The 25,601-nt window shown below is 57.2% G+C and overlaps 1 protein-coding gene across 1 annotated transcript in view; it reads right to left on the bottom strand.

Annotated features, from left to right (window-relative positions):
* Positions 1-25,601, bottom strand: part of HMCN2 (hemicentin 2) — a 133,419-nt gene that overhangs the window by 17,865 nt on the left and 89,953 nt on the right. The window contains exons 52-77 of the mRNA XM_075906051.1: positions 22,153-22,295; positions 21,244-21,394; positions 20,826-21,044; positions 18,719-18,832; positions 17,766-17,953; positions 17,353-17,449; positions 13,703-13,834; positions 12,604-12,747; positions 12,295-12,454; positions 10,872-10,996; positions 10,574-10,757; positions 10,115-10,212; positions 9,173-9,451; positions 8,469-8,647; positions 8,302-8,383; positions 7,451-7,587; positions 6,939-7,080; positions 6,019-6,166; positions 4,649-4,776; positions 4,204-4,360; positions 3,824-3,945; positions 3,270-3,434; positions 3,045-3,152; positions 2,651-2,785; positions 1,917-2,051; positions 935-1,125 (exon numbers count right to left, since the gene is read on the bottom strand). Coding sequence (XP_075762166.1) covers positions 935-1,125; positions 1,917-2,051; positions 2,651-2,785; positions 3,045-3,152; positions 3,270-3,434; positions 3,824-3,945; positions 4,204-4,360; positions 4,649-4,776; positions 6,019-6,166; positions 6,939-7,080; positions 7,451-7,587; positions 8,302-8,383; positions 8,469-8,647; positions 9,173-9,451; positions 10,115-10,212; positions 10,574-10,757; positions 10,872-10,996; positions 12,295-12,454; positions 12,604-12,747; positions 13,703-13,834; positions 17,353-17,449; positions 17,766-17,953; positions 18,719-18,832; positions 20,826-21,044; positions 21,244-21,394; positions 22,153-22,295 — 3,863 coding nt within the window. The remainder of the gene's footprint in view (positions 1-934; positions 1,126-1,916; positions 2,052-2,650; positions 2,786-3,044; positions 3,153-3,269; positions 3,435-3,823; positions 3,946-4,203; positions 4,361-4,648; positions 4,777-6,018; positions 6,167-6,938; positions 7,081-7,450; positions 7,588-8,301; positions 8,384-8,468; positions 8,648-9,172; positions 9,452-10,114; positions 10,213-10,573; positions 10,758-10,871; positions 10,997-12,294; positions 12,455-12,603; positions 12,748-13,702; positions 13,835-17,352; positions 17,450-17,765; positions 17,954-18,718; positions 18,833-20,825; positions 21,045-21,243; positions 21,395-22,152; positions 22,296-25,601) is intronic.

Genomic DNA, 25,601 nt, shown 5'->3' with positions numbered 1-25,601 from the left:
TCCGTGCCAGGTGCAGGGTCTGCTGGCTGGGTGCTGGCAGGCTTGCACCTGGCACGGGCACCGTAGCCAGCCCGTGCCCCTTTAAGGGCTCCGGGGCCGGGAGGGGGGCAGAAGAGTTTCCCTGGTGTTGGCCAGAGTGGCCACCAGGGAAACCTGGGGAGGGCTAGCCTTCTACTAGTTCGAATTAAGGGGCTACACACCCCTTAATTCGAACTAGTAAGTTCGAACTAGGCTTAATCCTTGTAAAATGAAGTTTTCCTAGTTCGAACTAAGCGCTCCGTTAGTTCGAATTAAATTCGAACTAACGGAGCGCTAGTGTAGCGCCTATGAAAGTTAGTTCGAACTAACATCCGTTAGTTCAAACTAACTTTGTAGTGTAGACATACCCCAACAGATTTATTGGAGCATAAGCTTTCGAGGGCAAAGACCCACTTTGTCACATGCATGCTGTAGTGGAAATTTCAGAGGCAGGCAAAAATATACAGGCATAAGAAAAGAGTTCCAATCAAGAGTAAGGTTAGAGATAATGAGGTCAATTCATTCCACGAGGAGTAACGGTAGTTTGAACTAGGAAGCCTAGTTCGAACTACCTAGTTCATGCCGCATGTAGCCGCGCTGCACGGGGTTCGAACCAGCCGGGACTTAAAAATGGCGGCGCCCAGCTTATGCAAATGAAGCCCGGGAAATTCAAATCCCGGGCTTCATTTGCAATTGCGGTATGCCTACATTACCCCGCTATTTCGAAATAGGAGGGTAGTGTAGACATACCCCTACTGTGTGTCCAGGGAGATGGAAGTGTTCTCCTCCAGGCTTTTGTATATACCATTCCAGATATTGGGAATATCCCTTTTCTAGATGTTCCCTTTCCTGTCTCGGGCCTGGGAGAACTACATGGGAAAAGCCAGAACACACACTGTCCCCTCGAGGTGCTTACCTGGGAGTCCTTCACCATCAGCCCCCCAGATGGCAGCAAGGTGAACTTCCCCTCCATCCCCGGCACTGGGACCCCATCTTTGGACCAGGTGACTCTGGGTTCAGGGACTCCCCGCGCTGCACAAGGCAGAAGAACAGGCAAGCCCTCCAGGATGGACAGCTCCAGCTGGCCAGCCTCAATGACTGGCGGCACTGGAAAAAAACAGAGTGGGAGGCAAAGGATCCCTCATCTGATGACAAGGGTTCCCCTCCCACAGCTACTTCCCAGCGAATGCCCGGAGTGAGCCAGCTTTGACTGAACAGAGTTTGCAGAAGTGCCCTGGAGTGAGATGCCAGGCCGGCCCCTGGCGAATGCAGCTGCTGGAAGTATCTGCCAGTCCCAGCCTGACCGCTCTGCCCGGTGCTCCTCTCTTACCCTCTGCTTCTCACCCTCTGCCCTGCCTGCTGCCCAACCACCCCCATCTTCCCCTGCGCTCCCTCGCCGTGCACGGAGACGAACGCAGCATTTGCAGCACCCGCCTCTGTGCTCTCGCAACCCAGACCAGAACGCCCACCTGCGTGGGGGAAATTTGGACCCACAGCTCAGCCTGTCTCTAGTAACAGCAAGTTGGGACCCGTGGCTCCCAGGTGCTGGCTTAGCGACAGCACAATTCTGCCACTGAGCCTCCAAGCACAGTAAAGCTGGAGCGTATCCCCATCCAGCACTGGCAGGGGATGAGAACGGTGACCAAGCTCTGCCGCGGGGCACGACGGAAAGAGCAGGCTAGCGAGGCTGCTGCTGCCCACCCTACCGCCCACCTCAAGCTGGGAAACCCCAAGGGAGGTTTTATTAACAGATACTCGTCACCTCCCCAGCTCAGAGCAGCTATTCCAGCCAGGCCAGTGGAAGAGGAGAGCACGCCCTGCGGGACAACCCCCCGCCCCCTGTGTTTTGCACGTGGCTCTGGGTTTGCTCCAAGGTGGGTCCCCAGCCACACTCCTACCTTGCACGATCAGTCTGGTCTTCCCCAGCGCGGTGCCTGCGGGGTTCTGAGCCACACACAGATAAACCCCAGCGTCCTGCACAGAGGCCCGGGACAGATGCAGATGCCCATTGGGGAGCATCTTGAAACCGGCTCCTGCCACCAGGAAGCAAAGACCAGAGAGGAAAGGGACGTGGCAGAACTGAAGCGCAAGAGCAGGAAGGCTGGCCACTGGCCACACCAGCCCAAGTGACCGAGTGGCTGACGGCACACAGGGACCACGTCCTCCACGTGTCGCATGCAGCCTCCTCCGAGGTAGCACACAGCGGCTTCGCTCGGGAAGCGAAAAACCCACCGGCAGGTGGACACAGAGTGTAATGACTCTAAGTGGCTTTTAGCAAGGACACCAGGGCTAAGGGAGATTCAGAACCACGGGCTGTTGCAATTTCCAGCTTGATGGACTGGCGGCGCCCCTCGCTGCCCTCTGACACCATGCAGGGTGCACCAAGCAGAGTGCCTCTCACTGCTGCAGCCAAAAGAGGTCCCGTGAGAACAGGGGAGCTAGGGCAGGAGAGGATGGGGGATTTGGAAGATCCTCAGACAGTTTGTTATCCAAGCCACTGCCACCCTGGCAGAGCCTGGGATATCTGTGCTAAGGTCCAGCAGCGTCACCAACCCCTCAGGGACCTTGCGGCCGCAGCAGTGACCGGCATAGCAGCCCTGGGCTCGGCTGGCTTAGCGGCACCCAAGCTCACCTGCTGGTATGTTGATCCCTTCCTTCTGCCATGTGATCACGGGGCGCGGGAGCCCAGAGGCCTCGCAGGGCAAAACCACAGCAGCATTGACCCTCACCTGCACCAAGCTGGGCAGGGGCTTCACGGCGGGAGGCTCTGCAACCAAGAGGGGGAACGGCGTCTGAGCCGGCTCCTTCGCTCTTCCAGCCACCATGCAGTTCACTTGGGTGGCTCCCGCACAGTCTGACCTGGCTGCTTTCCCAGCCTCCAGGGCTTCATGGTCAGCACCCACCCTCCCACAGCCTGCCTCCCCCAGGGCCCCTTCACAGTCCTGGCTCCCCTGCAAGCCTGGCACCCCCCTCCCCTGGGCTCTGTTCTTCCCGCAGCCTGCAGTGGCCCTGGCCTCTCCGGGTACCTTGCACTGTCAGTAGGACGTGCTTGTGTGCCACGCCGGCGGTGTTGCTGGCCGTGCAGGTGTAGCGCCCGGCGTGGATTGGCAGGGCACGGCTGATCTCCAGAGCCCCTAGGACACAGGAGAGTAGGTAATCGAGGGGGGAGGTGAAGCGTGCCCTCTTGGAGGCTGGGCACGCTGCCCCCTCCCCCACCTGCACCCCCATTCGTGGGCTGGTGTTTCTGATACCTGTTGGCAAGAGGCGGTAGCCGCTGCCTCGCTTTCCCAGCTGGGCTCCATCTTTGCTCCAGGCCACAGCTGGTGCTGGCACCCCAGAGGCGTAGCAGGTCAGAATGGCCGGGGCCATGCGGGTGGCCGTGAAATCCGTGCGGTCGTCTGCCACCGTGGGAGGGACTGCGAGCAGCGGGAGGCAGGGTGAACAGGGCTGCACATGACGAGCCGGAGCCAGACTCCCGCTCTGGGACGAGTCGAGGCTCCGGGGAGCACGTGCGAGAGCCGCCATCCCAGCTGGCACTGGGCCGGGAAACCTCCAGAATTCAAAGCCGGAGCTGCTGCAGCCTCAGGCACAGAGCCAAAGCCCCTGAATGTGCATGCAGCCCGCACCCCGCACACTCCTCCAGCCCGGTCCCCCAGAGGCCATGGCCCTGGGTTCGCTGAAGTGGGAGCGCCCACCAGGCTGGCCATGCAGGGGGAGCCCGGGCTGGAGCTCAGTCAGCTCTTCACACTTGGGGCAACAGAAAGCCCATCCCAGGGCGAGACCCAGGCCTGTCCGAGCGACTTACCCTGCACAGCGACGGTCAGGAGCCGGCGAGCCTCTCCCACCGGGTTCCTCACGATGCACTCGAACTGCGCCGAGTCCTGGAGGCCGGGGCTGGCAATCAGCAGGGAGCCAGAGGGCAGTAACCTGGGACACGGAGTGCATGGGGAAGGGGAGTCACTAGATCCCACCCCCCTGAGGTCAGCAATGCCCCGAGCACGTGAGCACAGCGGTGGAGAGGGCCAGGCCCAGCTGCGTCCAGTGGAGAGCCTGGGCCCGATGGTGAAAGGAGCATTGCAAGGGATACAACGGCAGCAGAGCCAGCTGCTGAACCTGCCGCACTCTGCACACGTCCCTGACCAACCGCGCTGCCCACAGCCAGCAGGGCGAGCCCAGCGCCGGTACCTGTATGGGCTCTGCGGGAGGTCCACGTCCAGGGGCTCTCCATCTTTCTTCCAGGTCACGTGAGGCTTGGGGAGGCCAGTAGCTTCGCAAGCGAGCGAGGCCGGGCTGAGGGCCGTCAGGGTGAGGTTGGAGGGCCCCGGAGCAATGGCAGGGAGGACTGGGGAGGAGCAGAGACAAGTGCGATCAGATCAGGAGTGGAGTCCAACCAGCTAGAGGCCTTCCTAGAGGGAGGCAGCATTAACGAGTGGGGAGCACAATGGCTTGGGCCTGCCCAGCAGGAGGCAGAGGGACCCCTGGGAACAAAGGGGAAAAGGGAGATGGTGGCATCTAGAGCAGGACTGTCTGAGAGCCCTGCAGCGTAGCTGGCTCCCAGTGCACCATGCTGGGCTCCCAGGGTCCTGCTGCATTCCCGGCTCACTCCCTTCCCTCGTCACGCTCCTCTCACCTAAGACTCGGAGGTCCAGGGCCCGTCGGTCAGACCCAGCAGGGCTAGATGCCACGCAGAGGTAATACCCTGCGTCCTGGACCTGAACTGGGTCTATTCGCAGAGAGCCGTCCGACAGCAGCTCCAACCTGAGGGGAGAGAGGAGAGTCCGTCAGGCCATCGACCAGTTTGGGTCAATGCCTCTTTGAGGGAAAGCATCAGACAAACCGGGAAATAGCCGCCATGGGGCAGGAGAACACTTGTCAGCCTAGGCAGGCCCAGAGGCAGCCACTAGCACAGAGACGTCGAAGCACAGGGCTAGGAATCAGGGCACAGCTCTGTCCACAGCTCGGCCACTGATCTGCCCACTTGACCCTGGGCAAGTCGCCTCATCTCCCCGTGCCACAGCTCCCCCAGCTGTACAGCGGGGGCAATAAACGCCCCTGCCTCAAAGGCCTCTCTGAAACTCCATTCCTCACCATTTGTGAGGGAACCCAGTTATAAACCTGAGCTCACGGGGATGTGCTAGGGCTCCACAGACAAAACAGATGGGAAGTGGCTGCTTTCCCACAGAGCCAGCAAGCCAGGAATGGCAGAACTTGGCTGTGGAACGGCCCTGGGCCCCAGGCAGCAGGAGCCGGCGTGCGTACCTGGGGCTCCCGGGCGGCAGCAGGAGCCGGCGTGCATACCTGGGGCTCCCGGCCGGCAGCAGGTGCCGGCGTGCGTACCTGGGGCTCCCGGCCGGCAGCAGGAGCCAGCGTGCGTACCTGGGGCTCCCGGCCGGCAGCAGGTGCCGGCGTGCGTACCTGGGGCTCCCGGCCGGCAGCAGGTGCCGGCGTGCATACCTGGGGCTCCCGGGCGGCAGCAGGAGCCGGCGTGCGTACCTGGGGCTCCCGGCCGGCAGCAGGTGCCGGCGTGCGTACCTGGGGCTCCCGGCCGGCAGCAGGTGCCGGCGTGCGTACCTGGGGCTCCCGGCCGGCAGCAGGTGCCGGCGTGCGTACCTGGGGCTCCCGGCCGGCAGCAGGTGCCGGCGTGCGTACCTGGGGCTCCCGGCCGGCAGCAGGTGCCGGCGTGCGTACCTGGGGCTCCCGGCCGGCAGCAGGAGCCGGCGTGCGTACCTGGGGCTCCCGGCCGGCAGCAGGTGCCGGCGTGCGTACCTGGGGCTCCCGGCTGGCAGCAGGTGCCGGCGTGCGTACCTGGGGCTCCCGGGCGGCAGCAGGTGCCGGCGTGCGTACCTGGGGCTCCCGGGCGGCAGCAGGAGCCGGCGGGCGTACCTGGGGCTCCCGGGCGGCAGCAGGTGCCGGCGTGCGTACCTGGGGCTCCCGGCAGGCAGCAGGTGCCGGCGTGCGTACCTGGGGCTCCCGGCCGGCAGCAGGAGCCGGCGTGCGTACCTGGGGCTCCCGGCCGGCAGCAGGAGCCGGCCATCCTTTCTCCATGTGATCTGCGGTGTGGGCAGTCCCTCGGACTTGCAGGGCAGCAGAGCTGACTCATTCACAGTGGCACTCACAGCCAAGGGGCCTGGCTTTATCACAGGGACAGCTGCAACAAAACAACCCCAGGGGGCAGACTGGACGTAACAGTACGAGAAGTTACGGAGTTGGTGCTTCGCTGTTCTGCTCTTGGGCACCCCCTTTCCAGGAGCAGCACCCAGCACCCTTCCTCTCGCCTGGTGCCATGGCCGGGGAGGAAGAAGACATTTGGAGGGGTTCCAATGTTCTGGGGCTGGGGGGATCTGAAGCCCCTCCTCCTTTCACTTGCTCCTACATTGGCCTGGCTTGACATGAGTAATAGACCTGTGGGAGGCCTCATTTCTCAGAAGCCAGGGTTAGGGAGGCAAAGCTGAGCCGGCGGCGATGAGTGTCTGTGCTACCGAAGACAGGGAAATGGGCCAGGAGCAGAGGGACTGAGCTAACCAAGGCCAGGGGAGGGAACACCCGAGGAGCCATGGACCAAGAACAAGGCCACAGCAACGGGCAAGGTGACTCAGGTGTGAACACAGGAGGTAAAGCAGGTCGGAGACGGACAGAACATGCTACACAGGGATTAACCAAGCCAATGGCAGGAGATGTGTAAATGGAGGGAATCCAAGAGCCTACCCAGCCCTCTCCTTATGGGACGACAGCCTATGGATTAACAGGATCCTGTCCCACGGCATATCCCACCACCCCAGCTCCAGGAGGGAGCGTGAGAGCCAGGGGAGTCTGAGTCAGCCCAGCTCCACTGCCTGTAATGGAGGCCAGTGACTGAGCGTGCCTGAGGATCTGAGCCAGGAGGCTCCCCCTTCCCCAGAGGCCCCTGTGGCTCTACTCACTGTGGATCTCCACATGGAAGCGCAGGCTGGTTCTCCCCAGCGCGCTGCTGGCCGTGCAGCTGTATTCTCCGCCGTCAGGCGCTCCCACAGCCTGGATCTGAAGGAAGCGCCCCTGGGCCCGAAATCGCACGCGGGCATCCTCCTGCCGGCACCCGGAGACAAACAGCCCATGAGCAGCACCGCCCTGGCCGCAGGGTGCATCCGACCGCAGGTTTGACGAGCAACAAGTCCAGTGGCCCTGGTTCAACTTCCCAAAGGCAGCATCACACCACTGAGCAGCCGGAGCCGAGCCAGGCGGGGGCGGCCGATCCAAGGGACACAGGCACCGGGCAGGGATCCCATGGGCAGCGGCTCTAGGCCCCCGCTGTGCAGTGACGGGAAGCCACCTGGCGCATTGGCAGAGCCACTGAGAGTGGGAGGGAAACTCCGGCCCTGAAATGGCCAGGGAGGCGGGTTGGGGAGTTACACCCAGCCTGGTATGTGCGAGAGCCAGCAGACCCCCAGATACACACCTGCAGCAGGGACCCCCCTCGGCGCCACTCGATGCGGGGCGGCGGGTCAGTGTCCACAGGGCACTCCAGGGTGAGCTGCCCGCCAGCCAGCGCTGGGACAGGGCGCGTCTCGCCGGAGTGCTGCGCGGTAGCAGGCGCTGCAGGGACACAGGGTCAGGTGGGCGCTAAAGGGGAATCGCGCCCACGAGCAGCCCAGAGCGCTGGAGAGAGCGCTGCCCCCAAACGGTAACACCCACCTCCCACCCAATGCCCCAGCCCTCACTGCTCGGCTTTGCACGAACCCTGCATGCAGTTCCCCAGCCCTATGCTCCCGGGAAAGCGTTACACCCCCTTTGCCCTTCCCCCTCAGCCAGCCCGGTCGCTGATCCAGAAGGGTGGGCGTGTGAGGGGGCCAGGACCTGCATGCCCAGCTCTGGTCCTACGAGGCACCCACCAAGGGAGAGCAGTACATCCCCCCCCCCCCCCCCCCCGGATATAAAGGCACCAGCTCCCTGGCCCCAGCTGCAGGCCTGCCTGCACCTGGCTGCTTTCCAGTGGCGCTAGTCCTGGCCCCACAGAGCTTGCTGCATGGCAGAGATGGACACCAACCCTGCATTTTGCCATTCGACCCGTCCCATTCCCACAAGGGGCACGTTTCTTTCGGGGGCACCATCGGTTCCCTCCCTGGGCAAAGGGACACCGGCACGGGGACCTCCCCTTCCCCGGCTGCTAGCGGCTGATGTGGCCTCTGCCCTGCACCCACGACCCTCCTCTCCTGGGCGGCAGGAGTTGCTTGCGAAGGCAGTGCAAGCATGGGGCTGGCTGCCGCTGGCCTGCTTTCCAGCCACAGGGCTCTGGCAGTGTGATGGTACCGTGCGTCTTGACCCAGAAGCTCTTGCCATCCTCCCCGGCAGGGCTCGCCGCCAGACAGGTATACAAGCCGGCATCGTCTGCCTGCGAGAGGCCAGAAGGAAGGAAAGATCAGGGGCAAGTTCAGGGAGGCGGGGGTGGAAGGGGAGGGAAGGGGAGAAGTCCCCACCTGCACACTCTCTATCCGCAGGGAGCTCCCGTTCCCGGGCCTGGGGAGCAGCCGTCCGTCCTTCTCCCAGGTGACACGGGGGGCGGGGATGCCCGCCGCGGTGCACAGCAATTCTAAGGGCGCGCCAATGGCGGCAGCGATCTCCGTGGGCGGGGCCAAATCCGCCAGGCGCGCGGGCTCTGCAAGGCAGACCGGGGCTGGTTTCACCGCCGTGCTCTGGACAAGGCGGGCAGGCAGAGGGGAAGGCCCTTGGGGCTGGTGTTAGTGGGAAGGGAGGCGCCGGGGTGAGATGGCCTATAGTGCCCAGAAAACTGGAGAGTTGAATGGGGCACCGGGGAGAGAACAGACTGGGCAGAGCTGCTGGCTGGGGCGGCAAAGGGGCAGTTGCCCCGGCGTTCAGAGATTCAAAAGGGGCTGGCGCACCAGGCCCTTTAAATCACCGCTGGAGCCCTGCTCAAGGCTGAGGGCTGGGTGGGGGAGGCGCATGCTCTGGGGACACCGAGGAATGGCTGCCCTAGCCCCACCTATTCTGCCTGAGGCCCCACCCCTTCGGGGGGCCCCAGAGTCGAGCCCGCTACCCCATTGCCCAGGGCCCGGTGATGTCTTGTGCCCCAGCTCCTGCCCCCCAGCTCAGCCCTATCAGCCCAGTCTCCTTGCCTGCCCCCCATCCCTCCTCCTGCCCCCCTCACCTCCTAGGCACATACCCACGACAGAGAGGTGGAAGTGCTTGCTCACTCCCCCAGCCTCGTTCTCAGCAACACAGGAGTAGACCCCTGAATCGGCAGGCTGCACCGACTCCAGGTGAAGCCTCGTGCCTGGGCTGTTGGGCACCAGGTTGTTTTGCAGAGTCAGGGGCTCGCCATCCTTCAGCCAGGTCAGCGTGGGCAGCGGCGACCCACTGGCTGCACAGCTGAAGGTCACAGAGGAGTTGGTCTTTGCGGTCACGGCCTCGCTGCTCTCCGAGGGCTCCAGGGTGGGAGGTGCTGGGGGAGGCAGAAGCGGCAGGTGTCTGGAGCTGAGGCCAGAGAAGGCCTCGCCTGTCGTGTTCAGCTCACACCTTTGCCCCCCTCCCTCTGGGATGCTGACAGCCTGATCAGGGGCCAGGCTGCCCAAGGCAGCAGAACAGAGCGTGACTCTGCCAAGCGTCATTCGCAGCTAGCGGAGACACCTCCAAACACCCTCTGCCGCAGTGGCCACTGGTCGGCTGTCCGGGGTCTGTCCCAGCTGTCTGTCCTGCCACTCCTCCAGCCTCCGGACAGGAACAGGCGGGTCCTCGTCTCCAGCCAGCTCACCAGCCAGCACTTGGACAAACTCTCCCTCCACGTTGGTTCCCCACCACACCCTGCATTTCCCTGGCTCATTTCTTCTCCAGCAATCCCCTCCAGCTAATTAGCTACCCCCCCGATCTGCCTGTAACCAATTTCTCCTCCCCACATTTCCCAGCCCGTGTCTCCTCCACCCCCCTGCCCCCCACAGCGTGCATTTCCCCAGCCCCTCTCCAGGCTTTCACCTTCTTTCCAGCTGAAAAATGATGCTGGCTTGCGCCCGGCCTTTCTTCCTGCCTCACCCCAGCCGCCCCTTTCCCGAGGCTTTGCCCTCCCCAGCTGGCCCCTCGGGCACACAGAGGAAGGACATTCTCCTCATACCCTGGATCTGTAGGACGAAGCTTCGCTCTGCGACTCCGGCCCGGCTGGCTGCAACGCAGGTGTAGATTCCAGTGTCTGAGTCTTGCACAAGAGAGATCCTGGCTCCCAGGGTGGGGAGGGGGAAAAGGATGAGGAATCAATTCAGAGCACTCTAAGGCCAGCTTGTGGCTTCTGCTCCCACCCCCTTGCGGGGCCACTGCCCAGGGACAGCTAGTGCACCCAGCATGGGATACGGCCGCCTCTCCAAAACGCCAGAGACGGCAGGTGGGGCAGACAGCTCCTGCTGCATCCCCAGCACCTCTGAAAATCAGGGCCCCTTGATGTTCACCACTTGGACAAAATGCAGCCACCTTTGGAGGGGGCAGTGGCAGCCAGGCAGGGGCCAGGCATAACGGTGCATGGGTACAGGGGGAGGGGTTTGGCCAGAGTGCAAAGCACCCTGGGAATGCCCTCTCTTACCTGAGGAGGCGTCCTGCAGAAAGCAGCCTGACCCGGTGGGAGAGAGGGAGGGGCAGTCCGTCCCTCAGCCAGCTGATCTGCAAGGGAGGGGACCCCCGGGCTTGGCACTCCATGGTAACCAGCCTCAAGGGGACACTGCGGATGACCTCAGAGTCGTTGGCACCTCTCTCGATAGTAGGGGGAACTGGGGGGGGAGAAGGGGTCGGAATTGAGCAGATTAATCTTAGCAGCAGGGCTTTGCCCCTAGCCAGCAGCAAACCTCCCCTGTGCCAAGCACCACCCAGCATGCTTCGCTCACCCAGGACGTTCAACACATGGAGCTTGGAGTCCTCTCCCGCCCTGTTCTGAGCCAGACAGGTGTATGCCCCTGAGTCGGACGCCTGCAGGCCCTCGAGGAGCAAGGAGCTGCCGTCAGGAGACAGCCTGCACACACAGAGGAGACTCAGTCAGTCAGCAGAACCCACCAGAGACACCACAGCCTTGCCTGGTATCAAACCTGTGTCTTGCGAAACACCGCCCCCCCACCCCCCGAGATAAAGGATCTAACTAGCCGGCATTATCTTTGGTGGATTTGAACCTGGGATCTCAAGATAGGAGCCTTTACAACTTGAGCTATAAAGCCAGCTGGCTGTCAACTTAGGCTGTAGAGTTCCCTTGTTCTTATCTCTAAGTGCCACTGCATGGGACAATGAACCACACGAGGGGTACGTCTAGACTACAGGCCTCTGCCAACAGAGACATGTAAATTAGACATACCGACATAGTCAGTGAAGCAGGGATTTAAATATCCCCCGCTTCATTAGAATAAAAATGGCTGCCGCGTTGTGCCAGCTCAGCTGTTTGTCAGCACAAAGCGGCAGTCAAGACAGGGATCAGTCGGCAAGGAAAGCCTTTGCCGACCAATCCCTTATGCCTTGTGCAACGAGGTTTACAGGATCGGTCGGCACCCACCCGACAGCCGGGTGCATCAGCCCCACAGCAGCTGCTGGTTTGAGTCAGGGAGCCTGACTCCCCCGCACAACTCTGACCAGCACTGCCGGCTGCGGCGCCCCTGGGACTTTGGGAAGCAACCAGATATGTGATGCAGGCCGCAGCCGGCAGGGGAGACCCCACGGGGGAAGCCAGGCCCTCTCCTAGGGCCTCTAACGTGATCCTCCTCAGTAATATCGATAAAGGCCAGGACGCTCATGGCCATGCAGGCTCCGCTCCCTGGTCCCAAACACACTGCCTGCAATGGACAGTTGCAGTGTGTCGTGTGAAGAAATACTTCCTTTTGTTTGTTTTAAACCTGCTGCCTGTTCATTTCATTGGGTGACCCTTGGTTCTTGTGTTATTGGAAGGAATAAATAACATTTCCTTATTTACTTTCTCCACGCCTGCATGATTTTATAGACTGCAATCATATCCCTCCCGATTCATTTCTCTTCCAAGCTGAATGGTCCCAGCTTATTAATCTTTCTTCGTATGGCAGCCGTTCCGTCCCCCTATTCATTTTTGTTGTCCTTTTCCAATTGCAAGGTATCTTTTTTGAGATGGAGTGACCAGACCAGCACGCCGTATTCAAGATGTGGGCCTCCCCTGGGATTGCTATAAGGCAATATGATATTCTCTGTCTTATCCTCTAGGCCTTTGCTAATGGTTTCCAACATTTTGTTTGCCTTCTTGACTGCTGCTGCACGTTGAGCCGTGCTGCCCTCTGCACCGCCTCGCAAGAGGCATACCGGAGGCGAGGGGGAGCAGGCAGTTCCAGTGGTCTCCCATCCTTCAGCCACGTGACGTCCGGCGCTGGCTGCCCTTCCACTTCACACTCCAGAGCCACCCTGGTGCCCTCCAGGACGCTGCGTTCACTGGGGGTGTCTGCGCTGAGGATTCTGGGTGCCACTGAGTGGAGAGAGAAGAATGTGAGGGGAGAGCGGAGGAGTTACCTGACCCCTTTCCAGCCCAAATCACATCCTGAATGCTCCCCCAGTGGCTCCATCTCCACCCCATTCAAGTGCAGCCTGCAAGCCGCAGCGCCTCACGGGGCCTACCATGCACCGAGACGGTGAACTCCTTGCGCGCCTGTGCCTCAAGGCTCTGCACCAGGCAGGTGTACCGGCCCCCATGGAACGGCTGCAAGCGGCTGAGCTGTAACTGGCCGCCCCGGGACACCACTCCCTGCTCCATGCTGCTCTCTGCGGGGGAAAGAAAGCAAATCATTCCGAAACAAGCACAGGGTTTCCTTGCTCCCTGCCTCAGGGGAACAGCTGCTCCACCTCGGGAAAGGAGGCTTCCCTCATTTCACATGGGAATTCCCCCCAGCGGGACTTTGGGACTCCATTCTCCTCGTCCTCAGCCTGGGATGACCCTGCAGCACTGCCCAATGCTAAGAACTTTCTGCTTATGGGCATGAAACGCAGGGACCCTGGTTCAGCTGATCTCCTGGGGCACTAAAGCTTCACTGCACAATATCAAGATCAGGCTCCTTAGATGCTGCCGCATTTCCCCTCCAGCCTATGGTGCTTTTCTTAGGGATTCCACCGTTCAGGTGGAACACAGCAGGACTGGGGTAGCCCCAACTAAAGCCAGAAATCCTGGTACTTGCATTTATATTATCTAGAGGCTTTAATTCTGCAGGGATCTAACCAGCATGCCCCTCAGCGAGTTCCACTATCTCAGAGCTGTGACGCCACAAGGGAACTAGGGTTCCCTTGTGTCCGGCTTCACAAACAGGTCCCCAAGGTTTTGCGAGCATCCATGTAAAGCACGCACTAACTCTGGCCCATGAACATGCCCTGAGATTTTCCTACATGCCCCTTGGGGTTTATTTCACAAATGATAATGCACTTCTGTCACTGCCTGAGAGCTCAAAGGACTTCACACACACGAAGAGCCAGGCCTCATCCCCACCCCCTGTGAGGGGGGAACCTCCACTTTAGAAAGTGGGAAACTGAGGCACAAAACAGTGTGACTCACAAAGCAAGTTGGCAACAGAACCCAGAAGTCTGCACCCACCGTCTTGTATTTGAAATCTAGAAACCACCCCTCCCAGCTAGGAGCTCTAGCTGTATGCACTACAGTCAGCTCGCACCAGCTCTGCTATCCCAGAAGCCTGCCAAGCCAGCTGGTGTGGCAATATGGCCTCCTTACCAAGCAACGCCCCATCTTTCAGCCAGGTGATGGAAGGAGGAGGAACACCGACCGCCTCGCAGTTCAGAACAAGGAGGCTCCCCATGGCTCCGTGGACTGTCTCCTCATGCGGGTTCTTGATGGCTGGGGGGACTTTGGGAGCGAAACAGAACACAAGGGAAGACTCAGTCGCTGCTGCTGGGGCTGAGACACGTGGGTCCCACTGCGTTTGCGGAGATCACATTGGTAAAGCACAGAAATGGAGCAGGGCCCCTCGCCCATCTCAGCTCAGACACGCAGGAAACGCCACTCAGCACTTTCCCCCCCAGCTCCCACAGCCAGGGTGAGTGCCATTGTCCCCACTGTACGTGTGAGGAACCTGAGGCACACAGACAGGCAGCAGAGCTGGGAACAGAACCCAGGTCCCCTCAGTGCTGCCCCCTGCTGCGTCTCCGCTCAGCACACCTCTAGCAGGGGCTGCCCCTGCACAAAACACTGACATTGAAGTGACTCCTGTCTCGGGTGTCAGTGAGAGGAGGGTCTGGAGCTGCACACTGGCTCCAAGCCCCACCCCCACCCCCGGCTCTGTGGGGAGGCTGTTACCATCATCATCCTTGGGGACTGTGCTCACACTCCCCCCGGCCTGCATTTCCCAGCTGTCCTGGCCTCTGAAGTCAGATAAAACCACAGACTTAGCCACCTGCATTCTGCTACAAAGACCTTTTACATCTGCACTTGAAAGGGAATCCTCTGAACTGTCATTCATGTTAAAATTCGACACTTGCCAACAAGGACTTAACAAGACTTTGAACTTTCTCACCCATTACCAAGACAGTTTCCCCAATTATCACCTGTAATACCATTAACTCACAAACATCCCACTCTCCCTACCTTTAATATCAGCAATTCACAGACACTTACCTTCCTTCCTCCCCCTTCCAACCCCCCCGCATCCTCCTTCTGTTCTACAATGTGATTTGTCCTTTTCATATTTGTTCATTTTTTTAAATTGTATCCTTTGGTATATATGGTTGTGACTACTTTCTTCCACTATTTGATCTGAGGAAGTGGGTCTGGCCCACGAAAGCTCATCATCTAATAAACCATCTTGTTAGTCTTTAAAGTGCTACATTGTCCTGCATTTTGCTTCAACTACCCCAGACTAACACGGCTACATTTCTATCACAGAACTTACAGTTACTCCAGGTGAGGGATCCCAGTGCAAGGATGTGGGTATTAGTGGGGGTGGGGTGAGGTGAGATTCCAGTGCGAGGGCATGGATGTTAGTGGTGGGGGAGATCTCAACATGAGGGTTTCAGAGTGAGGACTCAGTTTCATGTGTTTTGTAGGATTCTGGTCTCTGCCTGGGCTCCTGGACTCAGGGGGGAGACACTGTCAACTTTTATGTACTGTACTGCCAGCCCCAAGAGTTCAAAACTCAGGAATCAGCCCCCTGTCCCAAAGAGAGTGGCTTCTTCAAATCACAGATACCAATGCACTTGGGGATCTTTTCATATGGCATCGGGTGTCTGAAGTCACAGGGAACATTTTCTAGCTTTTCTCCACAAACCATTAGACCTAAATTCTTCCTTGGGGGAAAAAAAAAAGAAGGCTGGGATTCTCTTCTAATACTATGCACCAACAAACAAGCATGATGTCAGATCGGTCACAGTCGATGGTGGTGCCTGAAGCATCAGGTAGCCAAGTTCCCTGATCTGGTTTAATTCTAATAATGTGGCCAGGGCTTTCCAGAAAAATAAAAAAGCCCCAATTAGAGGCTTGTGATTAAATCAGGAGCGTTGGCATCATGGATGTCTAGTCAGTTTCGCAACATAAAGCCCTCTCACGGGATCTGAAATCACCCAGGGGCGGCTGGTACAGCCAAGGGACATGGGAGGGGTAGCACATGGGCTAGCAGGAGGGTCTGGTAGACACGCAGGGGAAAGTGGGAGGGAGAAAACATGGAGACCTCCATCCCCTGGAGACCTGCCAGAAGGGGGTATCTGCCCCCACTAGGAGGATTTAAGGACTGGTATTGGGCCTAAGGTAAATTGAGTTTGAGATCCCTGTTTTTATATATAAGGGTATGTCTAGACTACAGGCCTTTGTTGACAGATCCTGTGTGCTTCTTATAAGCATAACAGAGAGGAGCCCAGTCTGGACCTTGCACTCAGTGCAAAGAGCAGGCTACAGACCATGAACATGAGTAAAAACTTGCCCAGGGAGGAGGGAGGCATGTGAAACACAAATGCTCCATGTTGACTTTATCCTCAGGCTAAGAGACTGGTGAGCAGAACGGCTTGGGAGGTGGCACAGCTTGGGAGGGGCCCGGCCCAGGAAGCAAAACAAGCACAGAACCGCATTCTGAACGCGGGGAAGTCGTGATTGCCTAGCGGTTCCCACCAGGCCAAGCCTCAGTGTGCTCGGTGCTGTGCACACACAGTCTAGGGGTAGGTCTCTGCTGCAGTCTCTGGGTGGGATTGCAGCTTGCGTATATACACCTGAGCGAGCTTTCGCACTGGGGCTGCCACAGTGCACGGTTCAGCATGGGCTGTACAGTCTCTGCTGAGAAATGTTCTGCTTCAACGTCACTCCTCTGGTACTGGGGACGGAAGTGACTAGCCGAGTGAGTACTCAACTAGTTGCTTCCCACCCCCCTCTCCCACCCTCCCGCTGCCTCTGTACTAGAAGCAGCAAGGGGAGAGTAGAAGCCGGTTCCCCCCAGTACCATCTCCACAGTGGAGGAGAGGGGGGCAGGGGAGGCAGAGCCACGGAGGTCCCAGGGGTGGCATGAGCCAGGACTGTTCAGCTCTCGCCGCCCCCAGGAGCTAACCCCACCGCAGCTCTGCATTTTAAATGTAGTCAGAGCACAGTGGGCTCTTACTCCATTTAGAGTGCAGAGCCACAGCGGGAGTGCCCCCTCCCCTTTGACTAATCAAGTAGGCGATGGAAATTCCATCAACTACTCGATTAGTTAATTAACTGATACTTAACATCCCTATCTGGTACCTGAGCTAGCTAGAGCACAGGTAACTCACCTATGTCTATACAAACTGCAATCACACCCCGTAACTGCAGTGTAGACAGACCCTATGATGACAACCCCTGCCCCAAGGCTCACAGAGCAGACCAGCAGGAACTATATGGAGCAAGCGTTCAAAAAGCAGAAGGGTCCAAACCTGCCTGCAGAAACCACACCAGCAAAACATGCAGTTGCAGCACCACACGTTCACGAGACCTACCCTCACGTTTGCACTTGCGTTTACCGGGTTTGTGTGTGCAATTATAACTGAGCTATTTGGCACCCACCTTTTTTTGCACACAGAGTTTGAGCCTCCATTTGTGAAAAGGTGCTGTACATATATCTGATGGTTATAGCTACCGCTGTCTTCCTAGCTTAGATAATCATAGGTGAGCCACTATAGGATCTAGGCTGAGTCCTTTCAAACCCCATGAGACCCCTTGCAGAGTCCTCCACACGCCTTAGGTCTGCCTCCCAGTGTGGTGCTAAGAAGGTAAGGGAGTAAAATGGGATGGATGGAGACAGAGGTTAGGGATAAACTCATTGAGAGAGCGAGAGAGAGTGATGAGCTACTGGGTGCCGGGGTATCGAGGACTCGAGGGACTGACCAAGAAGGACGTCTAGAGAAGGGTCCACTTGAATTACTCACCTTGAACTGTGAGAACAAAGCGCTTTTCTGCAGAGCCCTCCTGATTCTCCGCCACACACACGTAGCTGCCAGCGTCAGCCACCTCTACTGACGCCACCTGCAAAGGGAAAGCAGAGCCCTCTGAGATGGCTAGGAGAGGTCACAGGATTTGGAGCAGCAGCCAAGCCCACAGTTGAGTCCTGTCCCCTCCTAATGCCCAGGTGGAAGCTCAGCCACATGCAAGCAATCCCCAGGCAGTGCTCAGCGCTGTGCTGCTACCCCTCTCCGCGGCAGCGGGTGAAGTCAGCAGGGCCCCCCTTCCCCAAGGGCTTGATCCCACTGGTGACAGAAGCGAAGCTGCACCAGCTCCTCCAACGATGGGTGTGTTCTGCCGCTGCTCACCCACTGCAGAGCCCGTGGGGCACAACACTGACCTGCAGGAGTCTGCCACCCTCCAGAAGCTGGTGCCGAGGGCTAATAGTGAAGGGCAAGTCATTGTGGAGCCAGGTAATTGCAGGCACAGGGTCTCCGGTGACTTCGCATTTCAGCTGGGCCGTGCTGTTTGCAGCCACTGTCACCCCTTCTACCGACTCCTCCTTGTTCCCATGGATTAGGGGGGCAGCTAGGACAGAAGGGAACCTGTCAGTTACGGGCTGTTCACCTCCTAGGGGTCTGAACTAGGCAAGGTCTCAACAGCCATCACCCTTCCATGTCCCCCCATTCGCCCATCTACCCTCCCACTCATTGCACTTAGGTTTTGTCCTGATGCAGAGGTCCGTCATCTCCCTGCTTGGGGCCACTGTGAGTTAGCTTCAGAGCGGGGAAATGAACCCAGGAGCCCTGGCTCCTAATATCCTGCTCTAGCTAGTAGGCAACACTCTCTCAGATATGCAAGTGTGGCAAGAGCTCCAGATTTCCCTCCCGTGCTGAATGGTGTGGTCGGGGGCAGGGTCTGTCTCTAAGCCTGGCCAGCCCCTCGCAATACGAATGATTATTTATTATGTGCTCCCCACCAGCCTTTCCCCCCCTTTGGCGGGAGTCCCAGGGATCGATCTCTGAGCCTGCCCCCGGTACTCGCCTCAGGTCACCTCCCGGCTGTGGACGATAGCCAAGAGTGATGCTCTTCAGAGAGAACCTGATTAGCAAGAGCTCGGGGCCAGGGCCAGAGTCTGCAGTCCACACACCTCAGAAAATAACATGAGGGGCGCCACTCACAGGGGCTTGCCAGCTCTGAGTGCTCAGCCCAGCCCAGCTGGAGGGGGTACCATGGAGACCCGGGGGAAGGAGGCAGCTCGACAAGGTCATTCAGGGTCCTGTGCTACCCCACCTTCTGCCAGGACCCAGAGGGGATGACCCATTGGTTAGACATGCCCTTGTGGCTACTCACACAGAACTAGCAGCTCGTAGTGCAGCCAGTCCTCTCCTGCCTCATTGGCTGCCTGGCACGTGTATCTCCCAGCATCCTCGGCCCTGACCGCAGGGATCTGTAGGATACGTCCACCTGCCAGGCAACAGAGCATTGGTGGGGACAGGAACGGCTCCTAGGAAAGCACTCTTCTCCTAGAGAGAGACCTAGAGCAGTAAGCTGCTTTGCGCATGGGACAGGGTCAGTGAACCGCTGAGGACATACATGCTGTCTGTGCCGCCAGCATCATGACTCACTTTGGTAGCAGAATGTGCCATGTCCCCCCAGTCCCCCACTCCAACAACCCTACCACAAAGCTAATGGGTCTGGGCCCAAGGGCATTGGAACCTGGTAGAATCACCCTCGTTTATCTGGCCCTTTTGGAGCACTCAGAAGGGTGCCGTACCGTGGGAGTGGGAGGAAGCAGACACTTTAAAAAGGCAACACAAGGAGATGTGAAGAGGGCAGGCAGATGGCTAGAGAGATCCCATTGGGGGGACAGTCACATTTCTGTTGCTGGCCCCTGCACCGTCCCTGTTGCCGCTGTCGTACATTTCATGGGATGTTACCAGAGCCTGAATATCTGGCAGCAAAGCAGGTCGCGCCACTTGGAACATGCAGTGGGGCATCCTATTGGACAGCACATGTACATCACCTGGGCATGCTGGAAGGTCTGGCAACACAGGCATTGGTGCCCTTTAGCTGAGCACACCTGAAACATCCGGCAGTCAGGACAGTGCATGCCCACAGGGGTGTCATAGCCATGAGGGATGGCCAGCAGCCTGGGGACTAAGGGTATGTCTACACTACCACCCTAGTTTGAACTAGGGTGGTTAATGTAGTCAATCGAAGTTGCAAATGAAACCCGGGATTTAAATATCCCAGGCTTCATTTGCATCTTGCCATGCGCCGCCATTTTTAAATCCCTGGTAGTTCGCACTCCGTGCCCGCGGCTACACGAGGCACGGAGTAGGTAGTTCGAATTAGGCTTTCTAATTCGAGGAATGAGGAGTAACGGTAGTTCGAATTAGAAAGCCTAATTCGAACTACCTACTCCGTGCCGCGTGTAGCCGCGGGCACGGAGTCCGAACTACCGGGGATTTAAAAATGGCGGCACCCGGCAAGATGCAAATGAAGCCTGGGATATTTAAATCCCGGGCTTCATTTGCAACTTCGATTGACTACATTAACCACCCTAGTTCGAACTAGGGTGGTAGTGTAGACATACCCTAAGGGGTTAACTATGTCCCCTGTACCTAGCCAGGTAGCGGCCAACCAACAGTAATGCAGGTAGGGATTTCAAACTGAGATAAAGGAATTTTTAACTTTTCCTTCCTTTGTCTGAGCCAGTTTGCTCTCTAGATACTGAGGGAGACAGAAGACCTGTCTCTCTCCAAGAAAAAGACTCTTCATAATGTGTAAGTAGGGTAAAGTCTAGATAAATCCATCAGGCTTTATTGTTTTCTGTTTTGGGAATTTGGATCTGATGTCTGTGCTGTTAGAAATGGGTTTTCCTCTCTTTTTGTAACTAAGTTTTGGCCCATGGCGGAATCCTCCATGAGTATGTTAACTGGTGGCTCTTACCTTCTAGCCATTCCAACCAACTATGCTTGTAACTGGGGTTTTGTCTTGATAATAAAAGTTCTTTCTATTTTATTTAACCTGGTATTGGTTAATTTTTGTGTCCTGGTTTTACTTTAGGGCTGAGGTTTCCCAAGTGACCTCTTCCCTGGTTTCTTCGGAATACTTGGGTGGTGGCAGCAGTTTGTATTATGCAAAGTCCGGGTATTAGGATTTTGGGGAAGCTTTTGTACCAAAGCCTGCAGAGAGCAGGTTTTGGGGTGCTTTTGTGGGCCCCCACTTCTGCATTTATTGTGCCAGAGTGGGGCACAGCCTTGACAGGGGCATACCTGGAATGTCTGTTAGCACAGCAGATGTGCATCGCCTGAGCACATCTGGCAGACTCTAGCTGGCCACACCTGGACTGCTGGGAGCATGTTAGGTGCCTGGCAGCTGTCAAGTAGTTAAATGAAGCTTTTGGAGTTCTCTGGCCACTCTGAAGTTTGCATCAATAAGCCAAGCGTGTTACCTAACAATACTAAAACCCTCTCCGCAGCAGAGAGGGGCTCTCCATCTTTGTACCAGGTGAATTTCGGGGGTGGGATGGCATTCGTGTCACAATACAGGGAGGCCGGGCTGTTGATGGTCACCTCCCGGTGCTCCATCACTTTTCTATCCTGGTCTTCCTCCTGGTAGCGGGTCTGGAAGGCCGTGTTGGGATTTCCCTGCTTCTGGAACATGGGGGGCACTGAAAGAGAGCAAGCAGCAGCAATCAACCTGCACTGTGGGCGGAATACACTTCCATAGTGATCATCCTCCCACCTGTCCCGTCTAGCGCTCCACTTCCTGCACTGCACGGGGTTAGCCCCTTTATGCCTTCTGCTTCCGGGCTCAACTTTGCAGCTTGGCTCAGCAGGGATGCCCTGGTTCTGTGACCAGCGACTTGCCTTGAATGTGCACCCTGAAGTCCTTATCATCTTCACCCACTGGGTTGGTGGCAAGGCAGGTGTAGCGCCCTGCATCCGAGACACGGGTGGGTCTGATCCGAAGAAGCTGCCCATCGCTGAGAACTTGTAGACGACTGTCACTCTCCAGCGGCTGGCAAGGAGACACCCAGCATAAGCATACAGGGGAGAGGGAGGAGAAGGCAGAGTTAAACCTGTCTCGTGGCGATTAAATGCCAAGATCACAGTCCTGAAAACAGCCACCAGAAAATACAGAAATCCATCCCCCATGTCTTACAAATGGCGCCTTCCCTTCCCAGCCAGCTGCACACTGCTCTTCCTCCAACAATAGCTACCTGGCTCTTAATCTTGCAGAGGGTTTCAGTGCCTTAAGCAAGCGCATCATTTCATGCCAATCAGGGTAAAGATCATGAATCTGAATGAAAACAGAATGCAGAGCAAAGAATGGCTCCTCCCTGCCTGCCCTGGTGTCAGAAGTCACCAGGGGACAGCTCTGGAGAGCACACCTGCTCAGGGACAAATAAAGGGGCTTTTTTAGTTATTTCTAGGCATCATTAGGCAAGGACCATGCCCAGCTGCAATGCAGCTCCCTGCTCTAACAGTGGGAATGGGCCAACCTGGCCAATCCCTATTTCCTTTCGACCCCAGAAGCCTGACCAAATAAGAACAGCTGCCCAGCATGAAAACAGCCCTTCACTGCAGACCCCAGCCTTTCCCACTGTAGCCCTATTGATTCTGGCCAACTGAAGTTCACTGATTTCCCCCCCCCCCCCCCCCACACACACCCCGGCCCTTGGTGCTGCCATTGGAAGGCTCCAGACTCTTTAGAAATGGTTATGAGGTGTCACTAGTGACACCAGCAGTTCCCTGCCTTTTCTTTAGCAATCTCACCTGCCCATCCTTGTACCACTGTATGGTCGGCTCAGGCACAGCCCAGGACTCACATTCTAGTGTCAGGGTGTTGTTGACCTTGGTTTTCACCTCCTTCACGCCAGATTCCCCCAAGGAATCATCTTTAGCAATCCAAGGAGGAACTAGGAACCACAACACATGAATAGAATCAAGAGAAGAGAACCATCTCCTACCACACCTACCCCTCCTTCGGTCTAGCCACATGGGCAGTGCCATGCAGGCAGACCAGCTGCCAACTCATACCAGGGCCCCTACGCTTGACTGAGCTGGGAATGGGTGACAGGAGAGGGATCACTTTGGGTACGTCTAAACTACACGGCTCTGTCGATGGAGCCATGTAGATTTGTTGTTTTGGAAAAGGGAAATGAAGCCACGATTTAAATGATTGCGGCTTCATTTACATTTCCATGGCTGCTGCGCTGAGCCGACAAACAGCTGATCAGCTGTTTGTCCGCTCAGCGTGCTAGTCTGGACGCTCCCCTGCCGACATCAAAGCCCTTTGTTGGCAGCCCCGGTAAACCTCATCCCACGAGGAATAACGGGGCTGCCGACAAAGGGCTTTGATGTCGGCAGGGGAGCGTCCAGACTAGCGCGCTGAGAGGACAAACAGCTGATCAGCTGTTTGTCGGCTCAGCGCGGCAGCCATGTAAATTTAAATGAAGCCGCGATCATTTAAATCGCAGCTTCATTTACCTTTGCCAAAACAACAAATCTACATGGCTCTGTCGATGGAGCCATGTAGTTTAGACGTACCCTTTATGCTCACTTGGGGTATGTCTACACTACAAAGTTAGTTCGAACTAACGGACGTTAGTTCGAACTAACTTTAATAGGTGCTACACTAGCGCTCCGCTAGTTCGAATTTGAATCGAACTAGCGGAGCGCTTAGTTCGAACTAGGAAAACCTCATTTTACGAGGACTAACGCCTAGTTCGAACTAGCTAGTTCGAACTAAGGGCTGTGTAGCCCTTTAGTTCGAACTAGTGGGAGGCTAGCCCTCCCCAGGTTTCCCTGGTGGCCACTCTGGCCAACACCAGGGAAACTCTATGCCCCCCTCCCGGCCCCGGAGCCCTTAAAGGGGCACGGGCTGGCTACGGTGCCCGTGCCAGGTGCAAGCCTGCCAGCACCCAGCCAGCAGACCCTGCACCTGGCACGGCACAGAGCCACCCACCCGATGCCCCCCAGCCCACCCCCTCTTGCCGGGACCAGGCTGGCGGCTCCCGGGAGCTTGCCCTGGACCGCAAGAGGCGGGCACCTTCCTGGGCTAGTGCGGACATCGTGGACCTCGTCCACGATCTCCGCACTAGGCACAGGAAAGTGGCCGTCTAGGGCAGGAGAGCTGCCAGCCTGGCCACCCAGGACCAGGTGTGCATGAAAATCAAGGGGGTCCACTGAGACCCCCGACACTGAGCCCTGAGCTTACAATGGCCGTACTGGGTCAGACCAAAGGTCCATCTAGCCCAGTAGCCTGTCTGCCGACAGAGGCCAACCCTAGGGACCCTGGAGGGGATGGACCGAAGACAATGACCAAGCCATTTGTCTCGTGCCATCCCTCTCCAGCCTTCCACAAACTTTGGGCAGGGACACCACTCCTACCCTCTGGCTAAGACTACTCCATGGACCCAACCTCCATGACTTGATCTCACTTCCCTTTAAACTCTGTTCTAGTTGTAGCCTTCACAGCCTCCTGCAGCAAGGAGTTCCACAGGTTAACTATTTGCTTTGTCAAGAAGAACAACTTTCTCTTACTAGTTTCAAGCCTGCTACCCATTCCTTTCCTTTGGTGTCCTCTAGTCCTTCTTTATGGGAACTCAGGAAGAACTTTTCTGAATGCACCCTCTCTACCCAACTCCTGCTTTTAGAGACCTCTATCCTGTCCCCCCTCCGTCTCCTCTTTTCTAAGCTGAACAGTCCCAGTCTCTGTAGCCTCTCTTCATCTGGGACCTGTTCCCAACCCCTGATCATGTTAGTTGCCCTCCCCTCTCCCAGCCTTTCTCTTCCTCTCTCCCACCTCCTTTTCCCAGTCTCCCCCAGTTTTTTTTCAATAAAGACAGAGTCAATGTTGGAAGAAACGTTATCTTTATTTTGTACATCAATAAGAAGGGGGGCTAAGGAAGGGTAAGTGGAAGGAGGTGAGGGAGGAATGGGGTACGAGCCCCCGATGGGGAGGACTGGGCTGGCTCTGCGGGCTTCTGGGGGTGGAAGCTCTCCTGCAGCCCCCCAATTACTTCCTCTCCCCAGATGGCAGCCTGCGGCAAGTGCAGCTGGGCTGATGGCCGAGTGGTGTGATGTGCCCAGTGTGGGCACTCCGGGCACTCCAAGCCAGAACTTCTTTGCAAGCGGGGCACCCCTGAGAACTGTGTGTCCGGGGTGGGGGTCGGGACCCTTTAAGCGCAGCCCTCAGCTAGCCTGAGACAGTATCTCCACGCTCTAAGTCCTCCTTTTATGCCCTGCCGGCACTGCTTCCGGCCATCATTAAGCCCGGTTCAGAGTCCACTCAATGTGGACTTGCTAGTTCGAACTAGCAAAACGCTAGTTCGAACTAGTTTTTAGTTCTAGACGCGTTAGTTCGAACTAGCTTAGTTCGAATTAACTAATTCGAACTAAGTTAGTTCGAACTAACTTTGTAGTGTAGACATACCCTTGTTCTTTTCATTCATTCTGGGGCAACTGACACTGGACACTGTCAGAAGACAGGATACAGGGATAGATGGATCTTTGATCTGACCCAGTGTAGCCATTCTTATATTATGTCCACAGACACCGGACAAGCTATTGTGGAACATCAGAGGATAAAAGACTTTGCCGATTCCTTCCCTGACATCCATGAAGATGAACGGCTCTTCAGAAGGCCGGGAAGGCAGATGTGTAACTTAAGCTAAGCCAGAGCCTGTTGCAGCACATGGGATGGATGACACCTTGAGTGGGAGCAGGAGGCAAAAGAAGTGGCCAGCAAGGAAGGATGGGTGTTGCTACTGGATATAAACAGCACTCTGAGGGTGCATCTACACAGCACCCTTCTATAGGAAAAAGCTACGCAATTTGCACTACGCAAGTTGTGTAGCTTATTCCAAGTCTAGGTTGAAAGAGCTTATTTTGAAATTTGGCTTTGTGTAGACAGCTCCAAATTAAAAACGAAGGCACTATTCCGACAAATCCCTTGTTCCAGAGATGCCAGAATAGCACACCCATTATTTCAGGAAATAGTGGGAGCTTAAAGATGCGGTGTTGCTATTTCAGGATACTTCCGGTATCCCGAAACAGCACCGCAGTCTAGACGTACCCTCAGCGTAGGTAATGTTGATCTACCATAGAACATATCCCTCCCAAGCAGCAGCAGGAGGACACACTGAGAGCTTTAGCAAAGGGCAGCTAGGACAAGATCCCCTTTGGGACCCAAACAGTACTATCATAAAAGCTGTGGAAAC

The sequence above is a fragment of the Pelodiscus sinensis genome, chromosome 22, assembly GCF_049634645.1.
Source record: "Pelodiscus sinensis isolate JC-2024 chromosome 22, ASM4963464v1, whole genome shotgun sequence".
In the NCBI taxonomy this organism is placed as follows: domain Eukaryota; kingdom Metazoa; phylum Chordata; order Testudines; family Trionychidae; genus Pelodiscus; species Pelodiscus sinensis.
Note: the sequence above shows the minus strand (reverse complement) of the source record. Positions and strands in the feature narration are given on the sequence as shown.